The 23,260-nt window shown below is 32.3% G+C and overlaps 2 protein-coding genes across 3 annotated transcripts; both read left to right on the plus strand.

The window, feature by feature from the left end:
- Positions 1-1,828: 1,828 nt before the first annotated feature.
- LOC133794957 (beta-galactosidase 11-like) lies at positions 1,829-9,910 on the plus strand. The gene is made up of 16 exons (XM_062232398.1): positions 1,829-2,042; positions 2,168-2,309; positions 2,433-2,504; positions 3,295-3,390; positions 6,538-6,739; positions 6,880-6,962; positions 7,066-7,171; positions 7,257-7,341; positions 7,423-7,541; positions 7,642-7,809; positions 7,899-8,077; positions 8,171-8,280; positions 8,393-8,502; positions 8,601-8,708; positions 8,791-8,895; positions 9,684-9,910. The coding sequence occupies exons 1-16, from the start codon at positions 1,829-1,831 to the stop codon at positions 9,735-9,737; spliced, it is 1,953 nt and encodes a 650-aa protein (XP_062088382.1). The 3' UTR covers positions 9,738-9,910.
- A 9,014-nt stretch (positions 9,911-18,924) lies between these two features.
- LOC133794395 (putative leucine-rich repeat receptor-like serine/threonine-protein kinase At2g19230) lies at positions 18,925-23,132 on the plus strand. Of its 2 annotated transcripts, XR_009875195.1 has the most exons (14): positions 18,925-19,113; positions 19,212-19,752; positions 19,863-20,344; positions 20,437-20,572; positions 20,654-20,725; positions 20,844-20,915; positions 20,997-21,077; positions 21,176-21,336; positions 21,431-21,669; positions 21,834-21,960; positions 22,099-22,161; positions 22,266-22,455; positions 22,555-23,023; positions 23,070-23,132. XR_009875195.1 is itself a non-coding variant. In XM_062231617.1 (13 exons), exons 1-13 carry the CDS (start codon positions 19,029-19,031, stop codon positions 22,961-22,963), a joined length of 2,658 nt encoding a protein of 885 aa, XP_062087601.1. In that variant the 5' UTR covers positions 18,925-19,028; the 3' UTR covers positions 22,964-23,036. The 2 variants fall into 2 exon arrangements, 1 of the variants encoding a protein (XP_062087601.1); XM_062231617.1 differs by lacking the exon at positions 23,070-23,132 and having other exon boundaries at positions 22,555-23,036.
- The last annotated feature ends 128 nt before the right edge of the window (positions 23,133-23,260 follow it).

Consider the following 23,260-nt stretch of genomic DNA (forward strand, 5'->3'; position numbering starts at 1 on the left):
GCCAGCTTGAACTATTCTTTACTTGGAAGGAATATTTTTATCAAGTAGCCTAGAATAAGTAGCTAGGAACAGCAGGATACATGTCTTTCTTAAATATTTTGCTGCGAAATGTCGTTAGTATTAGTTTCCTGGGTTATATTTAATTAAGGTCAAACTAATAAATATTAAAGTACACGATGACTTCAATGGTTGTTAACCATAGCCCCGCACGTTGGATACAAAAATGATCAAGTATGCCATTAATAATTTCCTTAACTAATTACATAAGAGTTGCACGACATTTCGTTTGACTTGTATACATAGAAAAGAGATAAGTTATCTAAATACGTGGATAGAGTGTTGATGAGATCAATTGGTTAGTTATATTTTATAATATTTATTAAATTAAAATAAATATGACTTAATATTAAATTGCACCCAGACACCCGAACAATTCTCATATAAAAGAGATTTAATTAGTACCTACTTAGTTTTATTCCGTCATACATGGTGCATCTTAATCCCTTTGCCAATATTATTAATGGGACAGGGGAGGAAGGGCAACATTTATATATATATATATATAAGATCTATTTTAGAATTATGTAAGAGGGAGTTTTAAGAAGATCATCGTCATCATCATGTCTAAGAATTTCCTCCTTGCTGCATTTGAATGTGCTATTGTTCTGATCACTGTACTTCTGGTACAGGTTCAGGCTCAGACTCAATCAGGTTTCGATAAAAAAAAGCCTTATCTTATTGCTTTGTCATATCACTAATAATATACTACTTAACTATATGCAAAATGCGTTTAAGATCATTAGCATACTATACTAAGCAAATTTATGATTATCGATCTCTTTTTTTTCAGGGTACATTAGCATTGACTGTGGAACATCAAAGACCTCAAGCTACATAGATGAAACAACAAGTCTTGCTTACATTTCCGACACAAACTTCACAGAGGCCGGTGAAAACCACGAAGTAATAGCTTCATACAAATTAATAACTTCTGATGAAAAGCAGCTTTGGGATGTCAGAAGCTTCCCCGAAGGAGCCAGAAACTGTTATACCCTGAAACCTACTAATGGCAAAGGTCAACGCTACTTAATCCGAGCAAGGTTCATGTATGGAAACTACGACAACCAAAGTTCAATCCCAAAATTCGATTTGTATATTGGAGCTGACCTTTGGAATACAATAGTGCTAAAGTACTCGTGGAGTGCTCAAAATGAAGAAATCATACATTCTCCATTATCAGATTACATTCATGTTTGTCTAGTAAATACAGGTTTCGGGGTTCCATTCATTTCAGCCTTAGAGCTAAGGCCTTTAAACAACGAAACTTATGTAAGTGAAGCCGGGACATCATTACAACTCTATCAGCGCCTTGATTTTGCTTCAGTTACCAATAGAACCACAAGGTAATTAATAATTAGCCAGTTCTTTTTCTTAATAAGGATATTAATGGTCACGCCAATCCTTAAGTGTTTGGTCAAGAAATCAAGTCTTACCTGCTCAAAATCTAGCTAGTTAAGGCTGTGTTTTATTTTATATACATGCATATAGGTACAAAGATGATGTTTATGATCGGCTGTGGACACCAGCCATCGCAGATGTGTGGAAGCCATTAAATGTTTCTCTCCAGGATGACAACTACTCTATATCCAACAACTTATATGAGCCACCGTCGGCTGTGATGAGCACTGCATATACACGAAACAATAGTATCAGTTACATGGGAATGAATTGGGCAGAACTAAATATTTCTTCCAACTATTTCTTCTTTATGCACTTTGCAGAACTCGAGAAGCTCCGAGAAAACCAAACAAGAGAGTTCAATATCTACATGAATAATGATTTGTGGTATGGACCACTAGCTCCACAGTACTTGAGTCAAACCACAATCTACAGTTCTCCCACAGGCAAGATGCCTGACAGTACAGGAAATATTATGATTTGGATTAACAAAACCAGAAATTCAACTCTACCGCCTCTTATAAATGCCATGGAGATTTATGTTCTGAAGGAGCTGTCGCAACAAGAAACAGATCAAGCAGATGGTATATATTTTTCACAACCAGCAGATGATTTATATGTTCTTGTAACATGTGCAATTTTATTTCTAGTATTAATTATATATCTCTTTTAACATTTCCTTTTCTGTTTTGTATCAAATCAATATCAGTTGATGCTATATTGAACATTAAGATGGTGTATGAAGTGAAGAGAAACTGGCAAGGAGATCCTTGTGCCCCTATGACTTACGTGTGGGATGGTCTTCAATGTAGTTATGACGATGCAAATAGTTCACATAGAATTACATCCTTGTATGTCTGTCTTTATTATTTGGCTTTTCAGAAAAACAAAAATATATATAATTGTTTATATACTAATCATTTTATTATTCTAGCTCTATATCTTATATCTTAATTTATTTCCCTTGAAATCAGGAATTTTTCTTCAAGTGGATTAGTGGGGGAAATTTCTCCTTTCATTGCCAGTTTGACGATGTTACAAAACTTGTAAGTATCTCATCATATCATGACTTATTAGTGATGTTTACGGAGTGTTTTTTTTTTTAAATACATTCATTCATATCTCTTTTTTATTGTACATATTAATAAGTTTTTTTTTCTTTTTTTTTATAATAAATTTTGGAGAATTTATTTTGAATGGAGTTAAGTAGATGCCATGTATATAGTCAAGTCAACCACAGCCACTTTTAGTTTTATTACTACTTTTCTTTGACAAAACAATTATATATATATATACTACTCATTTCAGGGATCTATCAAACAACAGCCTAACTGGGATGGTGCCTGAATTTTTGGCTCAACTGTCATCCTTAAGGGTTTTGTAAGTTAAATTAATAGATTTTGTAATTGATTATTAAATTTTATAAGTGACTTTGCCGGCCCATTCACTTTACAGAAACTTAAAAGGAAACAACCTCAAAGGTCCGCTTCCAGCTTCACTTCTTGAAAGAACCAATAATGGCGGTCTATCATTAAGGTTTGACTTGTATCAAAACTTTTATCTCATAGTCATGCTCATTCTAATATTATGTATTCATTTCTTTTAATTAAACCCCATTCTCCCTTGTGTTCTCCTTAAAGTCAAGTACTCATAACCATAGATCAGTATAGTTTTCCTTCGAACAATAATTATTTATTTTTCATTTAAAGAAAAAAAAAACATGAAATTGCATGTATATGTGATTGAACATGTAATCATTTGAATTATCTCGCTTAATTTGTATTATCTATGGGGCCTAAAAACAACTATAATTAAGGCTGATTCCTTTCCATGCAGTGTTGATGCCAATGTGATGGTGAATCAAAATTCATCTTCACCCTCGAATGAAACTTCATCATCTTCATCACCTGGTTACTGGGAAAGAAAGAGCACGTTTGTTGTTCCCTTGTTTTCAACAATTGGTAGTGGAGTTCTGCTATATTTTGTATTATAGTCGATGATTACTACGTACTGTACTGATCAGCAAGTGCTTTCCTATGTATAGTTTCTGTCTGATTTTGTCATGATGCACCATTGATCTCCCTTAGACTAGTGTGTTTTAATTACTTATCAACTGAAAAGACCCAACAAGACAGATCGAAGTGTCATGTGCAATAAACCAAAAGGCTATTTATGCATATATATATATGGCACTTCCCCAATATATGGATCTTCAGCCAATAAATTTTATCATCAAAAATATAATTATACTTATAAGTATATATTAACTAGAAAAAGTAATTTGTGATAATATTATTTTTAAACTGAATAAGCTTTTCGTTGGGAGCTAAAAAATGACATTTAGTCTAAAAACTAAAAAAAGTCATTGCAAAACTGTCATCTTATTTATTTATTTTGGAAGTGTATGTAATTTTCTTCTCACTTTATAGTAATACATATAGGGATATTTACACTATAAATACTCAAAATTTCCGTATTTATATACCTAAAAAATATTGTGGGTAAAAATAATCAATGTTATATTTTTGTTGCATCTGTCAGTACTATTACCGTGAAGTGCTGGCTGAGATAATCAATTATAGAATTTATTAATTATTTTTATTAAATTTATATTAATTTCATACAAATTTCAAATAAATGCTATATTTTAATTCAATAATTTATTTATTTATTAATAAGTTTATGTTTGTTCTAATTTTTGAATTTCAGAGTGACAACAAAAAGTTATATATTATATATTTAATGTAATATTAAATATTATAAGTGGATTTTAAATGTAAATTTCTTGCTAATTTTTCTAAAAAAAAAGTAATTTGTTAATAATTTACAGTAGATTATATTATATGTTTAATATGATATTATTCTAATAAGTGAGTTTAAGTTTAATTAAATTTTATTTAAGTTATAAAATATATTATTTTTAAATAATTGTCATTGTAAAATATCTAAAAAATATCATATTTTAATTTGTTTAATTATTTATTATTTTTAAATAATTATCATTGTAAAATATATCAAAAATATCATATTTTAACTTATTTAATTATTTATTTTATTTTATTTAAATTTAAATTTTTACAAATTACCGTTAAATATAAGAATATTTTGTTAAATATAGAAATATTCAATTAAAGTTAACATTACAAAAAGTAAAAAATATTTAAAACCAATAATTATCATTATATACACACTTATTATATATAGATGATATATATATACACTACAAATAAAGGTAACTTTTAGTGACAACTTTTTAGTCACAACATATATTTTGTGTGACTAAATGCCACTTTTAGTAACAACAAAAAATTACTTGTGACTAAAAAGTCCTACTTAATCACAAGTTGTCACTAATGTAGTTTTAGTCACGACCTATTATTTTTAGTGATAAAGTTTGTTGTGACTAAAAATACATTTAGTGACAACAAATTGTAATCTTTGTGACTAATACTTTTAGCCACGGACTTTTTAGTGATAACATAGGTATAATGATTTTTCCTTAGTCACAAATTTTTTGTTTTTAGTCACAAAATTTATTGTGACTAAAACTAAGATTTTTCGTAGTGATATTTATATATAGTTCAAACAACATCAAATAGTATTGGGTATCAGTGCCAAATATTAATACTCGCGCTATCATATCAATTTAAAATTATTATATTTGATTTATTATCATTTTATATGTCTTTTGAAAATTTATTTGAATATATATTATGCTTAAATTCCTAATTAAACGGATCCACTTATTCTGAGAACTTATAATTTTTACGTATAGATAAGTCAAAACGAAATGTTCTGTAACTCATAATTAGTTAACTTAATGGCTGCTATTTGATGACCATTAATCAGGGGGCTAGTGCATATGTAATTTTTTTAGATAAGAGTTATTAGTTTGACCTAATTAATTTAATCCTCGAAACTAACACGACTTATTAATTATGGTTATTAGCAGCTAAATATTTTAGAAAGACATGCACAATTCATTATCCCTGCTGCCCCTAATTGTCTGGCTACTCAACAAATTATATTTCTTCCTGTAAAATTTCAATCGATGAATAGACAGTTTAAAAGTGTCATTTCTACAAAATTGTACTTAAATTATACAATATGACACTACAATTTTCGTAGAATTATTGTTGTTAAAAATAGACATGACACGACAATAACTCTCGAACCATCGTGCCACGTGGATTAAAACTTACACAAGACGACAGCTCGTTTATTATGTCGGACACCACCCCACCAGTGGAACCGATGCATATGCCTAGGGATGTAACCTGGATTTTCAATTTCTAAAATTTTATATTATTATATTTTTATATTTCTTCTAGATATTTTTTCTACATGCACTACTACAAAATACCCTTTACGGGACACTTTTTTAGGACTCGCACATAAATGCTAGTCCTTAAAAATATTTCTGGAGTTTTTAGGACACTCATTGGGAGTCCTGAAAAAACACAATTTAGGGCTCGTAATGAGTGTCCTAAAAAAATATGTGAGTCCTAAAAAAATCTGGGCTAAAAAATGAGTGTTTTACTTAATAATTTTAAGGACTTGCTTTGGGAGTCCTTAATACTCTTTTAGGACTAGCTTTGCGAGTCCTAAAAACACCTGAGTTGAAAAATTAGGAATGATGACTTTTAAGGATTTGCTTTGCGAGTCCTAAAAGAGTATTAAGGACTCTCAAAGCAAGTCCTTCAAATTGTTGTTAAGTAAAAGAGCATTTTTTTTATCTAAATAAAATTTGTATAGTTGTGATTTTTAAAATTATTTTTTATAATATTAGAGTATAAAATTGGGAGTTTTATAATCACATTTTTTTTTTATCTAAATAATATAATCTGATTTTTATTTATAAAATAAAATATAATAAATATAATTCCCAAATCCCTTTCTCCCTCCCTCCCTCCCTACCCGATCCTTACGTTCCTTTCTCCCTCTCTCTCGCATGCTCTCTGTTAGGCCGAACGACGGCGGTAGGGCTCGGGGAATGGTGGTCGACGGCGGCAGGGGGGTCGGGGTCGGGCTGTTCGGCGGCAGGGGGCTCGGGGCTGGGCTCGACAACAACGGCTGATGGTTGGGGGCTGGGCTCGACGGCGGGTGGGGGTTCTCGGGCTTGGGCTCGACGGCGCAGGGGCTGGGCAGAGGGCTGGGCTCGACGGCGGGTGGGGGTTCTCGGGTCTGGGCTCGACGGCGCAGGGGCTGGGCAGAGGGCTGGGCTCTCCTATCTCTCCATGAACACAAACCCATTTCAGCTCAAGATCTATTCCATTTTCAAGTTTGTATTTTTATTGAACATTTTTATTGAATAGTTTTATTTCTGCTCTCTTTGTCTCTCTCGGCTCCCTCTCTCTCTATCTCTCACTCATCTCTTTTTTGCATTTCTTAACTATATCTATTTAAACCAAAATTTTGCAGATTAACACATGCAATGGAAGGCACTGTGGAGATACCTTCACTGGTCCTAATAAGCCCAACAAGCCTTCTATTTGGACTGCTCAGTAAGTATATGTACTTGTTAACTATGACCAAATTTTAAAGTTTATTAAGCTTGGTGTGTTCCTGGAGATAGAATCTGATGCCCAACTTTTCATGCACTTACAGATACAGAGTTTTCGGAGACCCTCCTTCTCAAAGAGCAGCAGAAGACATTGCATACTTGGTTGCCCGGTTTTTCTCCAAGAATGGAACTTTGAACAACTACTATATGGTATAAAAATGAATCTTGTTCTGATGTAATAGGCAGACTCTCTTGTATTTTGGTAGTAATAATGGCTTTCATTAAAAAATTGCAGTACCATGGTGGGACTAATTTTGGTAGAACAAGTGCTGTTTTCACCACAACTAGATACTATGATGAAGCTCCTCTTGATGAATATGGTAAAAAAAAAATGGTCTCCATGGATTGAAGAAGGGTTGTTAATATAGTTGATCAATCTAATTTTGTTACTCTTTATGCAGGTTTACAAAGGGAGCCTAAGTGGAGTCACCTAAGAGACTTACACAAGGCTTTGAATCTATGCAAGAAGGCTTTACTTTGGGGAACTCCTGGAGTCCAAAGGTTGGGCAAGCACACTGAGGTAATAAGTTTTTCTAAGTGAAAATAAATGGAGTTTAGAACAAATTATGTGTCATCATATCCATTTAAATGACAGAAGATTAAGCCGTTCATTTATGCAGGTTCGGCTTTATGAGAAGCAAGGAACATCCATCTGTGCTGCTTTTTTAACCAACAACAGCACCAAAGGGGCACACACTGTGAAATTTAGGGGTGATATCTTTTACCTGCCACCAAGGTCCATAAGCATTCTTCCTGATTGCAAGAATGTGGTCTACAACACTCAAATTGTAAGTAGTTATCATTTACATAATCTCCAATTCATATTCCATAAGAAAAAAGCCTCTCATATATATAGTTTTTCCTTGTCTCAAAACAGATTGTATCACAACATAATGCAAGGAACTATGTCAGAGTGAAAGAAACCAAAAATCTTAAATGGAAGATGTCTCCAGAGCCCATTCCAAATGTCCATCAAATGAATATCAGTAACAAAATACCAAATGAGCTCTATGGCATGCTTAAAGATACCACAGACTATGGATGGTACACCACCAGGTAATTTTCATGGCTCTAATTTAAGTGATCTCTCAGTCTCTCAGCATTGCCTCTGCAGATTAACTCTAATGTGATTAAGTATTTTAATTGCAGCATTGAACTAAGTCGGCATGACTTGCCAATGAGGCCTGATATTCTACCTGTTATAAGAGTTGCAAGTCTTGGCCATGCACTGCATTCATTTGTTAATGGTGAATATATTGGTAAGCCAAATCCACACAGTAACTCACTTATTACATAGAATCAACTGAGAGAGAGAGAGAGAGAGAGAGTGAATAAGATTTTACAACTAAGACAAGAGGCTTCTGGTTTCAGGATCTGCACATGGGAGTCATGAAGAGAAGGGATTTGTTTTCCAAAAAGCCATAACCTTAAAGCCCGGGACTAACCATATAGCATTGTTGGGCATGACAGTTGGACTCCCTGTAAGGAACTCATAACTTAATTAAGTAACTCACTCACTCACTGATGAAATTTAACTCAAGTCACTGAAAAACCAGTTTGTATTCTTTTTAATTTTAAGGATAGTGGAGCCTACATGGAGCACAGATATGCAGGGCCCCGAGCTGTCACAATCCTTGGTTTGAACACTGGAACAATCGATCTGACACAAAATGGTTGGAGGCATCAGGTAAAAACAACTAAACCAATATCATAACAGTAGGTTTTGATCAAATGGACAAGTTTATTGACCAAATTGGTGCGTTTTTCAGGTTGGTCTGACTGGAGAAATGAATCATGTGTTTGCTGACAAAGGAACAAAGAAGGTTGAGTGGACTCAAGTAAAAGAAGAAGGACCAGCTCTCACTTGGTACAAGGTAAAAAGTTCGAACCTTTCTAATCTTGACAGCAAAAACTCATACATTTATACACACATGCACATATTTATATTAATCTTTCAAATTGGCATGGTTTTGGTTTTCTTTTTAATTAATCTTACTCTCTTTGCATGTAAATGTGTTTTTGGTGGATTGAGTTTGTTTCTTCTTAGTAGTGATTATAGGTTCCGTTTCGTGAAATAGGTGTAATTGTGGGGAGGATTTTGATTAAGTTATATGTTAAAATTGATCGTATTTACAATGTGAAAAATTGTTTCATAAAATGTCCCTAGCTAAAAGATAAAAAGATAAAAAAAACCAACATCAGTTATTGCAAATAAACAAAGAATTTGATGTGCAATATAATAGTTTTAATATCTTTTTCCATCATAAGTTCCAATTACTATACATCCAAGATAGGATTCAAATTAGTAATGTTTCTTTCTTAATTAATCAAGTAATTAAGTAGTACTAATGTCTTATCACTTAAGCTCCTTCCCACTTGAACAATAACATCATAATAAATAATAAGTCTGCATTAAAGTTTTAACGAAATTAGAGATTAAGAGGTGGATTATGATTAAAAGGGTCTCTTAAAAGATGCTTAATTAGATGCTTAATTTAGTCATAACTATTTGATTTGAATGCAATTTGCGTAGCTTAATTATGCATTTCAACTTTGATTTGATTGTTAAAAGCCAAATGATGATGATGATGTGTGTGTCTACTTATTTATAAGTTTGAATTATAATATATTTATAATTAAATAACTTTTTTATAATGTGCAGGTCTATATTGAGACGCATTTCTTTGGCGTAATACTAGACAACATTGACGGTTGAAGTTTTTAGAATAAAAAATATATTTCACTAACATTGTATACATTTCTTGTTTAATATTTGGTGATAATATAATTTGATTCTTGTATAAACTGTCATGTAATATGATTTTGTAAGCCGGGTAGACTAAATACTGAAATGATATTTTTGAGTAATTAATAAATTATTTTGTTGTATTTTCTTTTGAAATTTTAGAAATCTAACATATATAATACATTTTGGACACTCAAAGGGATATATATTTTTAAATCAAAATGAAAATTGTAGCTGCATTATTAAAAAAAAAAAAAATTACTTTTAAGGGCATGCAAAGCGAGTCCTAAAAAATTACTTAAAGCACTTAATTAGATTTTTTAGGACTCGCAATGCGAGTCCTAAAAACTTAATTAAAGGTACTCAACCAGATTTTTTAGGACTCGCAACGCGAGTCCTAAAAATATTCTTTTAGGACTCGCAATGCGAGTCCTAAAAACTTAATTAAAGGCACTCAACCAGATTTTTTAGGACTCGCACCAGATTTTTTAGGACTCGCATTGCGAGTCCTAAAAATGTTCTTTTAGGACTCGCAATGCGAGTCCTAAAAACTTAATTAAAGGCACTTAACCAGATTTTTTAGGACTCACACCAGATTTTTTAGGACTCGCAACGCGAGTCCTAAAAACATTGTGAGTCCTAAAAAAATTTTTAGGACTCGCAATGCTAGTCCTAAAAATCCTTTTTTGTAGTAGTGATGCACTTTGCGGAACTTTGCGGAACTGAAGAAACTCCAGAAGACCAATTAAGAGAGTTCGATTATATATACATCAATGGAGATTCGTGGTACGGACCACTAACTCCCCTGTACTTGAGTCAAACCACAATCTACAGTGCTCCCAAAGGCAAGAGAACTGACCCTGAAGGAAATATATTCAGATTCGGATTAATTAACAAAACCGAAAACTCAACTCTACCACCCCTTATAAAAATGCCATGGCCGAGATTTATCTTCTCAAGGAGCAAGCTGTCGCAACAAGAAACTCATCAAACAGATGCTATATATTTTTTACAACGTAATTTGTTTCTATATTTGTACAGGTTTTTTTAACGCAATTTTATTTCTATATTATTATCTCTTTTAACGTTTCTTTTTCTGTTGTGTATGATCGATCAATATCAGTTGATGCTACTTTGAACATTAAGACGTGCATGAAGTGAAGAGAAACTGGCAAGGAGATCCTTGTGCCCCTATGAACTTACATGTGGGATGGTCTTGAATGTAGTTTTGATGATGATGCAAATAGTAGTTCGCACAAAATTACGTACATCCTTGTATGTATTTATATTTGGCTACAGAAAAAAAATTCTTGATACTCATATATCAATCTATTATATATTCTATAGCACTCTATGCCTTCATAATTTAGAATTTTCTTTTTCACGTGAAATCAGGGACTTGTCTTCGATTGGATTAGTGGGGGAAATTTCTCCTTACATTGTGACAACGTTACAAAACTTGTAAGTATCTCATATCACTAAGTGATATCTTTGTCCTATATATATTTAAGCTTTTCATTCCTCTTGTTTGATAAATGTTGGCTAATTTATTTTGTTGTGAAAACAACCAAGACTCTAATCTTTCTGCAATTTAAAGTTAGAAAAACTGCAACAAAATAACAAGAACAATACAGAAATAAAGAGGATTTAAAAGGGGAATAACATCAAACACATAGAGAACACAAGATTTATACTGGTTGAGCAAAGTGAACTTTGCCTACATCCAATTTGAGCATTATTCTCAACAATCCACTATGAACAAAGCTGTTACAAATCTTCAAACGGTCAGAGATCAAAGCACCACAGTTTCTCACGAGTACTCACACCAAACTCACATTCAATACCCTTGAACCCAAGCCCAAGCCCCAAGTACAACCTCTCTTTTGTGCTCTCAAAAGCTCTCTATTTGTTCTCTTTTCTCTCTACTTACAAAAGCTTCGTTAAAAAGAATGAATGAAAACAGAGCTGGTATTTATATACATAGTCTTGATTCAATCAGCAAGTTGAAATAGACACGTAACAAACTATTAGTCAAGAAAAGGTTTCTTGAATAGCCATCTGTCAAAGATATGTTAGTTTTGGAGAATTAATCTCCACATATTTTGAATAAAGTTAGGCAGATGCCATGTTACAGTGTCATCTAGTTTTATTACTACTTTTCTTTGATATACTGCTACAAAATCATGCTTTTATGACACTTTTTTAAGGCACTCATCTAAATGTGAGCCCTAAAAACATCTCTTGAACTTGTTAGGGCAATCATTGAGAGTCCTTAAAGAATTTTTTTTAGTACACGCAGAGCGAACCCTAAAAAATGATGTATATCCTAAAAGTTAGAATTTTTCTTTTTTAACAAAAGTTCTTGGACTTTTTAGGACATTCATTGAGAGTCCTTAAAGAATTTTTTTTAAGACACGCAAAGTGAATCCTAAAAACTTATGTGTATCCTAAAAGTTTGAATTTTTTTTAACAAAAGTTTTTGGAATTTTTAGGACACTCATTGAGAGTCCTTAAAAAATTTATTGTAGAACACACAAAGCGAGCTCTAAAAATTTATGTGTGTCCTAAAAATTTGAATAATTTTTTTAACTAAAGTTTTATTATATATTAAATCACAAAGAAAAAAAAACAACAGTCAATTATCTCTCTCTCTCTTTCCTTGGATTCCCACTTTCTTCCTCCATTTCTCTTTCTCTCTCTCTCACGCAAGCCCTTTGCCCAGCCACGAACGACAGCTCTCCGGCCACCCCCGCCTACACGCGCCGGTGTTCCCCGGCCCCCAAAACACGCCCCCTAGCCTAGTCGATGGTGCCTCCAAAGTTCAGCGACCATGTGGGTTTCCGAAACGTTTTGGGCATTTTCCAACCACCCCGAGCCAAATGACCACCACCACTACATTCATTGTACTTTGGGCTTCAAAACCCACTAAAGGATTGAACCGAACCACCACCGTGGGGTGGTGGCGCTGTCGTCATCATTGGAGCTCTGGGAGAAGCTTTGACTACCATTTAATTTTTGTAAAAATAAAAATAAAATCTTTTAGGACTCGCAATGCAAGTCCTAAAATCATTCTTCGAGATTTTTTAGGACTTGAGTCCTAAACACTTTTTTAGAGCTCGCAAAAGCTTTTTTGTAGTAGTGATAAAATCATTATTGGGCTTGACATAGCTTACAGATTTTGGACTTTTAACTTCTTAAAAGCACTTTTTCACAAAGTAATCCTTGTGACTTCGAGGCTGAAATAGCTTTTATAAAAATAAAAAAGCTCTTCAAGAAACCTAATCATGCCTTAAAAGAATGTTTTTAGAAAGCTAAAAGTCAGAATTTGTCTTTGGGAAGCCTTGCCAACCAGACTCATTATACTTTTGTAATTATATAATTAAGTGACAAAATTATAGAATCATATCTTTCACTTTACATAAACTTGAAAGGAAACAACCTCAAGAGTCCGCTTCCAGCTCCACTTCTTGAAAGAACCAATAATGGTCTATCATTAAGGTTTAACTCTTATATCAAAAGTTATATATTATCGTATATATATGCTCATTTTAAAATTATAACTTTATTTCTTGTAAACCCCGGCCTTCTCCCTAGCTTGTGTTCTCCTTATTAAACCAAAGTCGAGTAAAAGAGATATACCTATATTCTTCCTTCAATAATTATTTTTCAAATGGGATCACCACTAAATTCATTCAACAGTAAAAAAAAAAAAGTCAAATCTAACCACAATTTTACATTTTCAATATTATTTAATTTAAATCAAATTATTAAAATTAACTTAACTAAATTAAAAAAAATTAAAAAACAATTAACCTTACCTCTATAGAGGTGGCTAGGGGAGGTGGTTAGGGGCAGCGGAGGCTCAGAGCTATCCAATGAGATCATCACATCAAAAAGTGTCAATCTTAACCATAATTAAAAATTTACAATTAACAATTAAAACTAATTATACAATTATATTACAAAAATAAATTAAATCAAATTATTAAAATAAATTATAACAAAAAATTTTAATTAATTTAACCTGATTAAAAATATTATTAATCTAAATTAAAACTTAAACTAAACTACATTTTACAAACTTAATTCAAAATCCTAATCTTAATTCTAAAATCAATTTACTAAGAAAAAATTAAACATATAAATATATATTTATTTATTTATTTACATATATATATAAATTATTTATGAAAAAAAAACCACTAATTGGTCGGTTCGTGGGGGAAGGGTGGACCTGTGGGGCTTGGACTAATCTCCTCATCGTCAACGTACGAGAGAAGGCAAGAAAGGCCATGTGGGCTTGGCGCAGCCGTGGGGGAGGGCGAAGTCGTGGGGGAAGGGCTCTCAACGGCGACGGAGGGGCGAAGGCGAGGAGTTCCGGGCCCAAAAGGCCGTTCGATGGTCGGGAGGTGGCTCTCAGGGGTAGAGCAAGGCTCTCGGTGGTTGGGTTCGCAGTCTCTTCTACAAAATTCTATTGAGGGGATCAGGAGGGAATGAGGAAGACGAAACAATTTTTTCCCTATATCGAGCTTAGTGCCGGTTTAGAACCGACGATATTGAGGATAAACCGACTCATATATGTCAGTTCTTAACCAACACTACCGTTACTACTAATGAAATATTGTGTTTTCATTTGCACGGAAGCGTCGGTTGTGAACCGACGCTATTGAGGCTCCTATACTAGCGTATGTTTAGTAACTGGCGTTATTTGTTAACAGTAGAGTCGGTTTTAAACTGATGCTATTGTTTTGAGATTATCAGTAGCGTCGATTCACAGTGTTAATCGACGCTAACAATCGATCGTCGTAAGTACTATTTGGCGTAGTGCATAAAGAAATAGAAAATTTTAAAATCCAAATATATATAATACTATTAATTTATTTATAAGATATTTTGACTTTTAATTAAAACTTTAGTATTCATGTTGAATATAATTAAGATAAAAATTATTTTAATTCCATTTGATTGATACAAAGTTATAAAAAAAATCAAATATAAAATTCTATTATATATAATTATACAAAATAGCTCGTTGTTCACGTCAAATGCCAAAAAGATTATCCTAAAATTGCAAGAAAGAGTATTAAAAAGATAGAGCAAATTTAAATTTATCATGATATTTTGAGGTATATTAAATCAAAATATTTTATTCAAATGATGTCTTTAGTTTTAGATACGTCAATTAAGCATTGACAATTTTTTAAAAAAAATAAAATAATAAAGAATGATATTAGAAAATATTTATTTATCGCTAAATTATGCACCATTTCTTTTAAGGAATATTATGCACCATTTATACGCACAAAACTAATAATAATAATATGTCAATTAAATAATGCAACTTAAATTTTTATATATTGAATTATTATTTTTATTATTTTTTAGTTATGAAATTAATAAATTTTTATTTTTCTTTATATTATATTAAATATATATTTTGTTTTTTCTTTTGTCAAAAAATATATATATTTTTTAGTTTTTTTTAACACAACCGTATGCATTATGTATTCCAAAAGTCTAATTGCATTGATGCGAAAGAAACTAATTTGAGAATAATTTTCTATTAAATTATTGAGTATTTTCTCCAAATGTAATAGGAGTTTTATATTAGTTTGGTCTTGATTGACCCAGTGCATTACGTGTGTTAATGTTAGGTGAGCACAAGACCACCATCTTTAATTAATTAGTCGAAGATGATAATATCAAAAAAAAAATTAATTTTCAAACACCACTCAAAAAAATTCTGCATAAAGCACCATTACAGTAAAAGAGTGTTAAAGGAAGTTATTGTTGGAATATTTTATAATAATATATATTAAAAATCAATTTGTTATCAAAATTAATGATTAATATTTATTTGTTAAACTTAATTTGAATTTCCTAACTAAATAAATCAAATATCTCAACTAAGTTGAGAGAATATCTCAAATCCCTGTAACTGTAGCAGATACTTTGATGTCACTGTTCCCAAACTTATTTTTAATTCAGTAAGTCTATCTAAAAGAGTTAGTGAAAAAGCTTATATAATATTCGATGCCCTCACATATGTTCAATCTATATATATATATATATGTCTATATATCAATTCCATCATGTATGATATGCCTATCTTTTACACTTGAATACTCTTAATGACCACAAAGCAAGGGACCACAGGTTGCTTTAGGACTTAGCACAAACAGACTCTTCAGCTTTCCTATTTCGACCAACTTTCCAAGCCAAAAAGTCGAACCCAGAATGAGAAAATGCTTGATCAAACTTTCTCAGAGGACTTTGGATTTTTCCAGCAATGACTCGGCAAACAAACAGAGCATTCCTCTTATTAAAATGGGCTTCCACGTATATGCCAAGGTTCTTTCACTAGTTGAAGTGGTAAAGATACGAACGCGGCCGACGACGACGACGAAATCCTTGTTCATTACTCAGAGTGCGACAAACTCCAACACTTATCAAGATTGCATAGGCCAGAAGAAGAGGGGAGCCCAATGATCAACAGGCGACGTTGGTGGCGTAGAACCTCAGGTCAGGCAACACGGGTCAACTTTCAATATTGTCTCCATCTTGCCCTGTTTGTACATAAGGCAAACGACGACAATTCAAATAGCGGATAAATGATATAGAGACTTTAAAAGCGACAATAAAAGGAAAAAGAAAATAATTACAAAAGAATGTCTTTTTCTAAGAAAAATATAAAAAAAAAAAACGACCATAAACGTTAATAATAATAAACAGCCCTAAATACAAAAAAACGACAATAAACACAAAAACGACAATATATACAAAAAAACAACATTAAACACACAAAACGACAATAAACGTAGAAACGACCATGAAAATAAAGAAAACGACAAAAAACGGAATAAAATAAAACGACAAGTATCTATATATATAAATCAAGGGTAGTATTAAAAAAGAAGACGACAAGAACTTGAGAAATAATATCTACGTTAACAACTACTACTTGGTGATGACATGAAATAATTAAAACCAAAAAATACTTCTCGTCTCTATCTCGTGATAAAATGCTTTCCATTTCTATTTCGTTAGATGAGAAATTTTCATCTTTGATGAAGAAAAGAAATTGAACAATTAACATCAATATATAAAAATAATAAACTTAGGATACTACCTAGAAAGATTTACAAATTTTATTGTAACAATATTACAATTTAATAACAAAAAATTTATTTAACAAGTATGACCTTGTTTATAATAATAAATAAAAAAAATACGTAATCATCTATTCATTTGCAATTAATAAAAATAATAATCATATCAAATCAAATTGAGGAAATTACACCAAAAATATGCCAGTTTTCTTAAGCTTCTTAAGGCATATTTTTTTTGTTTATATTTTTATGGAAGTTTTTTTCCATATATTTATATATCATATTTTATTTTTTATAAAATTTTAGTAGCTAGTTTTTATAATTTTTTGAGATTATTTTTATAATTTTAATCTATTTTTATTATTTTTTATCATTGATATTTTATAAAACATTTTTTATATTATTTTTTAAAAAAAAAAAGACTGAGACTGTCATAATCATGTTTTTTATTTCCATTTTTTTTTTTTTTCATTTTTTATCTTCTTTAATCAACATTTTCTCCGCAGTAACCTATTACCACTATTAAAATAATTTTGATTTTTTGTGTAGTCGTAATTGTATGCCACAGTTAATTTTTTTTAGTGATGTGTGGTAACTATAAAAATATGAATAAAAATAATCAGGTGCCATGTTGTACCTGAAAAAAAAAATTAGAACACATCGTGACAATAACCAGTTAGAGTTAGGTCTAGAAGAAAAAAAATCAAGTATAAAGTGCAAAATCGGATTTGAAACAAATGTGAAAAAGAAAAACAAAAACAAAATGAATAAGAATAAAACTAGATCTGGACAAAGAAGAAAAAAAAAACTAGAGAGATGAAGGTGGTATCGCCGGTAGATGGCTGATATAAGGGAATCAAATTGGGGAGGAAAGAGAAATAAATGAAAAAAAAAAAAAAAGATATTGAGAGCAATAGAGAAGACAGTTAGAGAGCCTACCATTCCAATTTAGGAATTCCATTTTCTAATTTTCTCTTCACATGTTGGGAAAGTATTCGTTCTCAATTTCCGAGAATCTTCAAAAAGAATAGAATGCTATTGTTACCAAGTGGCAATGATTATGTTATCTATATATCCATGCATTACAAATTAATATAATACACTTCAGGAAAATAAATAAATAAAATAATATCATAATCACATCTAAATGAGTTGGACCAGTCAATGACGAACCCTTTATTCTTATTTTATTAGCAATCTTCGAAGAAATCTAGTTTTTAATTAATATTAATTAGAATTGTTCACAGAACTTCGATGTCAATAGTAGTTGATCAATTCCTAAAAAAGAGTAGTAGTACTGAAATGTGACATTTTAATATATAAATAGGGTGTATATAAAAACCTATTAAAAAAATCATTACACTTGCCCAAAACGAGGAGATTTTTTAAAAAACCTATTTGGTGACTAAATGAGATAATTTAATGACCATTTGATTAAAAAAAAACACGAACAAGATACATTACATCTTTCGGTTCGGATGAAACTATTGTTAAAAATGTTGTGTTAAACCGAACAGTAAAGTTAGAATATTGTAACGATGTGTGCTTATTATATAATATGTTTTTTTGACCATCTCAATACAACCTACTCATATACAACAATATTAAAACTACTAACAAGAGTACAAGACAAAATGATAATAATAATAATAATTATAACAATAACGACATCAAAACTTAAAATAGATCAAGCAATATTAGTAATAATATATCAAAACAGTATATACTTTCAAAATCTGAGATATATTAAAAATTAAATAAAAACTAAACTCTGTTATAGACCTCTGATGAGCATCTATTCTAATGGAGAGAAGATGGAGAGAGTAAAGTGAAAAAAAATAGTGACGATATAAAAAGAAAAATGTATACCTCTTTAAACAAACTTAAAAAAAAGAGTATTAGATTGTTGTTTAATGAAAAAGGTTGATATATGTAACATCACAGGAAATGGTCACGGGTGTATTGTCTGACCAAGTCACCTCATTAAAAACAGAGGAATGTACGTAATTGACTTGAGCTGATCAAACCTTCCTTTACCATTTCTCATTCGTTGGGTGTGCTATCATCATTTCATTCAAATTTAAGAGAATCATTCTGGGAAAAAAAAAAGAAAAAAAGAAAGGACTAATCTGTTGGGATCGAGCAATCAGAAATGGCTAAGCTCTTTGTCTTGACAATATTGAAAGCTGCTTTAGTTCTCACAATTGCTACTGTTGTTAATGGCCAAGACCAATCAGGTTTTTTCATAGTCTCTGTTCAATTTTATTACTAGTTATTTATTAACGTGTTTCTATCTAGTCATAGAGTTTTTAATCTAAACCCTTCTTTACTGTAGATTTTATAAGCATAGATTGTGGTGCTGCAAAAAACTATACTGATCCAAAGACAGGAATTAAGTACTCTACTGATGCTAATTACATAGAGAGAGGAGAAACCAAAAATATTTCTAGTCAGTTCGATACCAAAATCGTCGAACAGCAATTGCAGAATCTCAGAATTTTTCCACAAGGACAAAGAAATTGTTACACCCTTAAACCTCGACTAGGCAAAAACCAAACATACCTGATCCGAGCAAGGTTTATGTACGGGAACTATGATGAGCTAAATCAAAACCCGGAGTTTGACCTGTATCTCGGAGTCAACAAGTGGAAAACGGTGAAAGTGGCAAACCCAAACAAAACAATAGATGTCGAAATCATACATGTTTCCCAGTCAGATTATATCTTTGTTTGTTTGGTTAAAACAGGGGTATATACACCTTTCATATCAGCATTAGAGCTGAGACTTGTGAACGATAATATTTATGTTACTCAATCTGGGGCCTTGGATCTCTTGGCAAGGTTAGATTGTGGTGCATCACCTAATAATAGCGTCAGGTATGTGCTCATTTTCTCTCATTACAATCATTTTCCCTTGTCACAAAAGAAAGTTAATTGGCAAATATGAAAAAAGGGTTGATGTGTGTCTCTGTGTGTGTTTCATTTAGGTATAAAGATGATGTTATGGATCGAATATGGGAACCTTTCAACTACGAAAAGTGGAATATTATAAACGATACACTAAAAGAGACAGATGTCATTCGGCAAAATATGTATGAGCCACCATCAGTTGTTATGAGCACTGCCGTCGAACCATTTAATGAAACCGATATAGTAGGCATCACTTGGACTCCTGCTGCTCCCCAAAAATCTGAAGATTTTTACTTTTATCTACATTTTGCTGAATTTGAAAAGCATAAAAAGGAGGAAACTAGAGAAGTAAACATATACATAAATGATGGGTTGTTTTATGGGCCACTGGTTCTTGATTACTGGAGGGTAACTACAATATACAGCGCACAACCCACAAAAGGGTCAAGTTTTGAGATTATAGTTAACAGAACAGAAAACTCGACTCGTCCACCCTTACTTAATGCTATTGAGATTTACACACAGATAATTCTTGAAAACTCAACAGATCAACATGATGGTACACGTTCTAACTTATAACAAGAGTTCTCATTTGTATTCTCCCTTTTATTCACTTCATTCTCTGACTTTTCCTGCTGTTAAAAACTTTAGTTGATGCCGTTATGAATGTTAAATCAACTTATAAGCTGAAGAAAAATTGGCAAGGAGATCCATGTGCGCCAAAAAATTACATGTGGGAGGGTCTGAATTGCCGAAATGATTCTGATTCACCTAGAATCATATCTTTGTGAGTATTACTCCATATCATTAACACAATACATTTCAGGCTAAGCCCATTTTCTTAAAGTTTTTCTATTGATCATCTCAGGAACCTGTCCTCAAATAATTTGACCGGAGAGATAGCTTCATATATATTCAACCTGACGTTTTTAGAGGAGTTGTAAGTATCTCATCTATAAAATATGGCTAACTTACAAACTCTGATGATAAGGCCAAAAGTTACTTTCAATGATTTTTTACATGACATATATACTCTCTATACATTTTTCTCAATTCAGGGATTTGTCAAACAATAGTTTAAGTGGACCAGTGCCAGATTTTCTGTCTCAGATGCCAACTCTGAGGGTTCTGTAAGTTACATTGTTTGGAAGTTATACTTTTTACTTGCTTGATCTATTTAAACAGGAGCTAACTCTTTCCCTGCCTTGTAGAAATTTACAACAAAACAACTTCTCTGGGATACTCCCAACAGGACTCCAAGAAAGGTCAAAGAATAATTCAATTTCACTGAGGTCAGTAGTTTTTCACAAGGTCCATGTATTTATATGAATTCTAATAATACAGGAAATCATTACTAACATCAAAATTTGCCTATCTTGTGAATGCACAGAGCGGATGGAAATTCACTTCTTTGTCTATCAGAACCATGCGAGAAGAAGAATAAGGACAACAACAAGATTCTCGCTCCAGTATTAGCATCAGTTGGTGGATTTTTGGGCCTCTTGTCAGCTGTAGTAGTTATCTTCTGGTACCTTAAAAAGAGGGAACAAGGTTGGTAATTCTTCACTAAAGATGCTAATTTTCATTGAAATGAAATGAAACGAAACGAAGTTGTTTATGTGTCTTCTTTGACATCCTTTATCAGATAAAACAGTGATGAATGTGAATATTGAGTTAGAGTCCAAACAACTTGGTGAAGTATATGAGTTCAAGAAACAGCAGTTCACATACTCAGAAATCCTAAGTATCACCACCAACTTTGCGCGCATACTTGGAAAAGGAGGGTTTGGAACAGTTTACCACGGTTACTTCAATGGCAGCCAAGTTGCTGTTAAGATGCTCTCTCGTTCATCAGCACAAGGCTTCAAACAGTTCCGGGCAGAGGTAACTCACTGCTCGATGACATTATTTGCATAATCAACTTAAAACTTTCTTTTATTCATTGATAATTGAAACTTAACAATTGATGACATTTTATTCTGAAAACATAGATTTAACTGATACATAGATACAAGTTCTGCATAATGATCAGCAACTGTTTTTTACAGGCCCAACTTCTGACAAAAGTTTATCATAGAAACTTGACGGCTCTATTTGGTTATTGTGATGAAGGACCTAATATGGGGCTTGTCTATGAATATATGCCTAATGGAGACTTAGCATGGCATTTATCAGGTATTTGATCATACTCAACAGCCTAGAACATTGTTCCCTTTGTCAAGGAACCTTGCATACTTTTCATATCTAAAGTCCATGTCTATTTTATAAGTAATATAACAAAACATGGTAACTTTTATTTCTTCATGGATGCAGATAAAAATGAAAATCCATTGAGTTGGGAAGAGAGACTCGAAATAGCATTAGCTGCAGCCCAGGGTATTGAATAAGCACACACAATCTTTGGCGTGTAATTATAATGTTTTTCTATTTCTCATTCTTAATGAAGGATTTGAACTCAAAGGCTGAAATTTTGAATGCAGGGTTGGAATATTTGCACTGTGGCTGTAAACCACCCATTATACACAGAGATGTAAAGTCAACAAACATTTTATTGAATGAAAAATTACAAGCCAAACTCTCTGATTTTGGGCTGTCCAGATCATTTTCACTTGAAGATGACACTCATGTATCAACCGTTGTTGTTGGCACACCAGGATATATTGACCCCGAGTGAGTTCATGCACTTGATATACTATTAGCTAGGCCCTTAACACCACAACATATAGTCATTACTAACAAATTGAAGCTTTAAATTTCTTTCCCTTTCAGGTACTTGGTCTCAAATAGGTTGACAGAGAAAAGTGATGTTTTTAGCTTCGGGGTGGTTCTGTTGGAGATGATCACAGGTCGACAAGCAATCTCTAAGAACAATGGAAAGGAACATATTATTGAATGGGCTAAGTTTTGTCTCGCCGAAGGGGACATCAAGTGCATTATGGATCCAAGATTAGAGGAAGACTTCGACAAAAACTCAGCTTGGAAAGCAGCAGAACTGGCAATGACTTGTGCATCTCATACCTCGACCAAAAGACCAAATATGTCTCTGATAGTGCCAGAACTGAAACAATGCTTGGCAATGCAGATGGCTAGAACTAACAACACCAGCAATGTCATTGAGTCAATCGAGCTCGTGGAAAATATGCATGTAAATACAGACTCTGGTCCATTTCCAAGGTAGTAGATTAAAATGCAATGGAGGAGCTTCTCATTTTGGATAATATACTTAATATCAATGATAGTTCATTTAACTATGCAACACTTTATTCTATTACTGCTGGTTATAGAATCTCTCTATCTTCCATGAATGATCAATTGCTCAAAATAAAATAAACATTCGGTCAAGTGCATCATATATAAGCGGACACGTGACAAGTGATACAGAAAGAATGACTTTTGAAATTCATGGCCATCTTAGCTCAACCAGATGGATGATTTAATTTACACTTGAAATGAATGACGAGTAACTATAATACAA

The sequence above is a fragment of the Humulus lupulus genome, chromosome 8 (genome assembly GCF_963169125.1).
Source record: "Humulus lupulus chromosome 8, drHumLupu1.1, whole genome shotgun sequence".
Classification (NCBI taxonomy): Eukaryota; Viridiplantae; Streptophyta; class Magnoliopsida; order Rosales; family Cannabaceae; genus Humulus; species Humulus lupulus.

What these genes read in the sequence shown, in the direction of transcription:
- LOC133794395 (XM_062231617.1), top strand. Translation starts at nt 19,029, where the DNA reads ATGGCTAAGCTCTTTGTCTTGACAATATTGAAAGCTGCTTTAGTTCTC. An exon ending in CTGACGTTTTTAGAGGAGTT is followed by an intron (nt 20,726 to 20,843) that starts GTAAGTATCTCA and finishes TTCTCAATTCAG; the next exon opens with GGATTTGTCAAACAATAGTT. An exon ending in CCTTAAAAAGAGGGAACAAG is followed by an intron (nt 21,337 to 21,430) that starts GTTGGTAATTCT and finishes ATCCTTTATCAG; the next exon opens with ATAAAACAGTGATGAATGTG.
- LOC133794957 (XM_062232398.1), top strand. Translation starts at nt 1,829, where the DNA reads ATGAATAATGATTTGTGGTATGGACCACTAGCTCCACAGTACTTGAGT. An exon ending in AGCTCCTCTTGATGAATATG is followed by an intron (nt 7,342 to 7,422) that starts GTAAAAAAAAAA and finishes CTCTTTATGCAG; the next exon opens with GTTTACAAAGGGAGCCTAAG. An exon ending in TATGGATGGTACACCACCAG is followed by an intron (nt 8,078 to 8,170) that starts GTAATTTTCATG and finishes TTTTAATTGCAG; the next exon opens with CATTGAACTAAGTCGGCATG.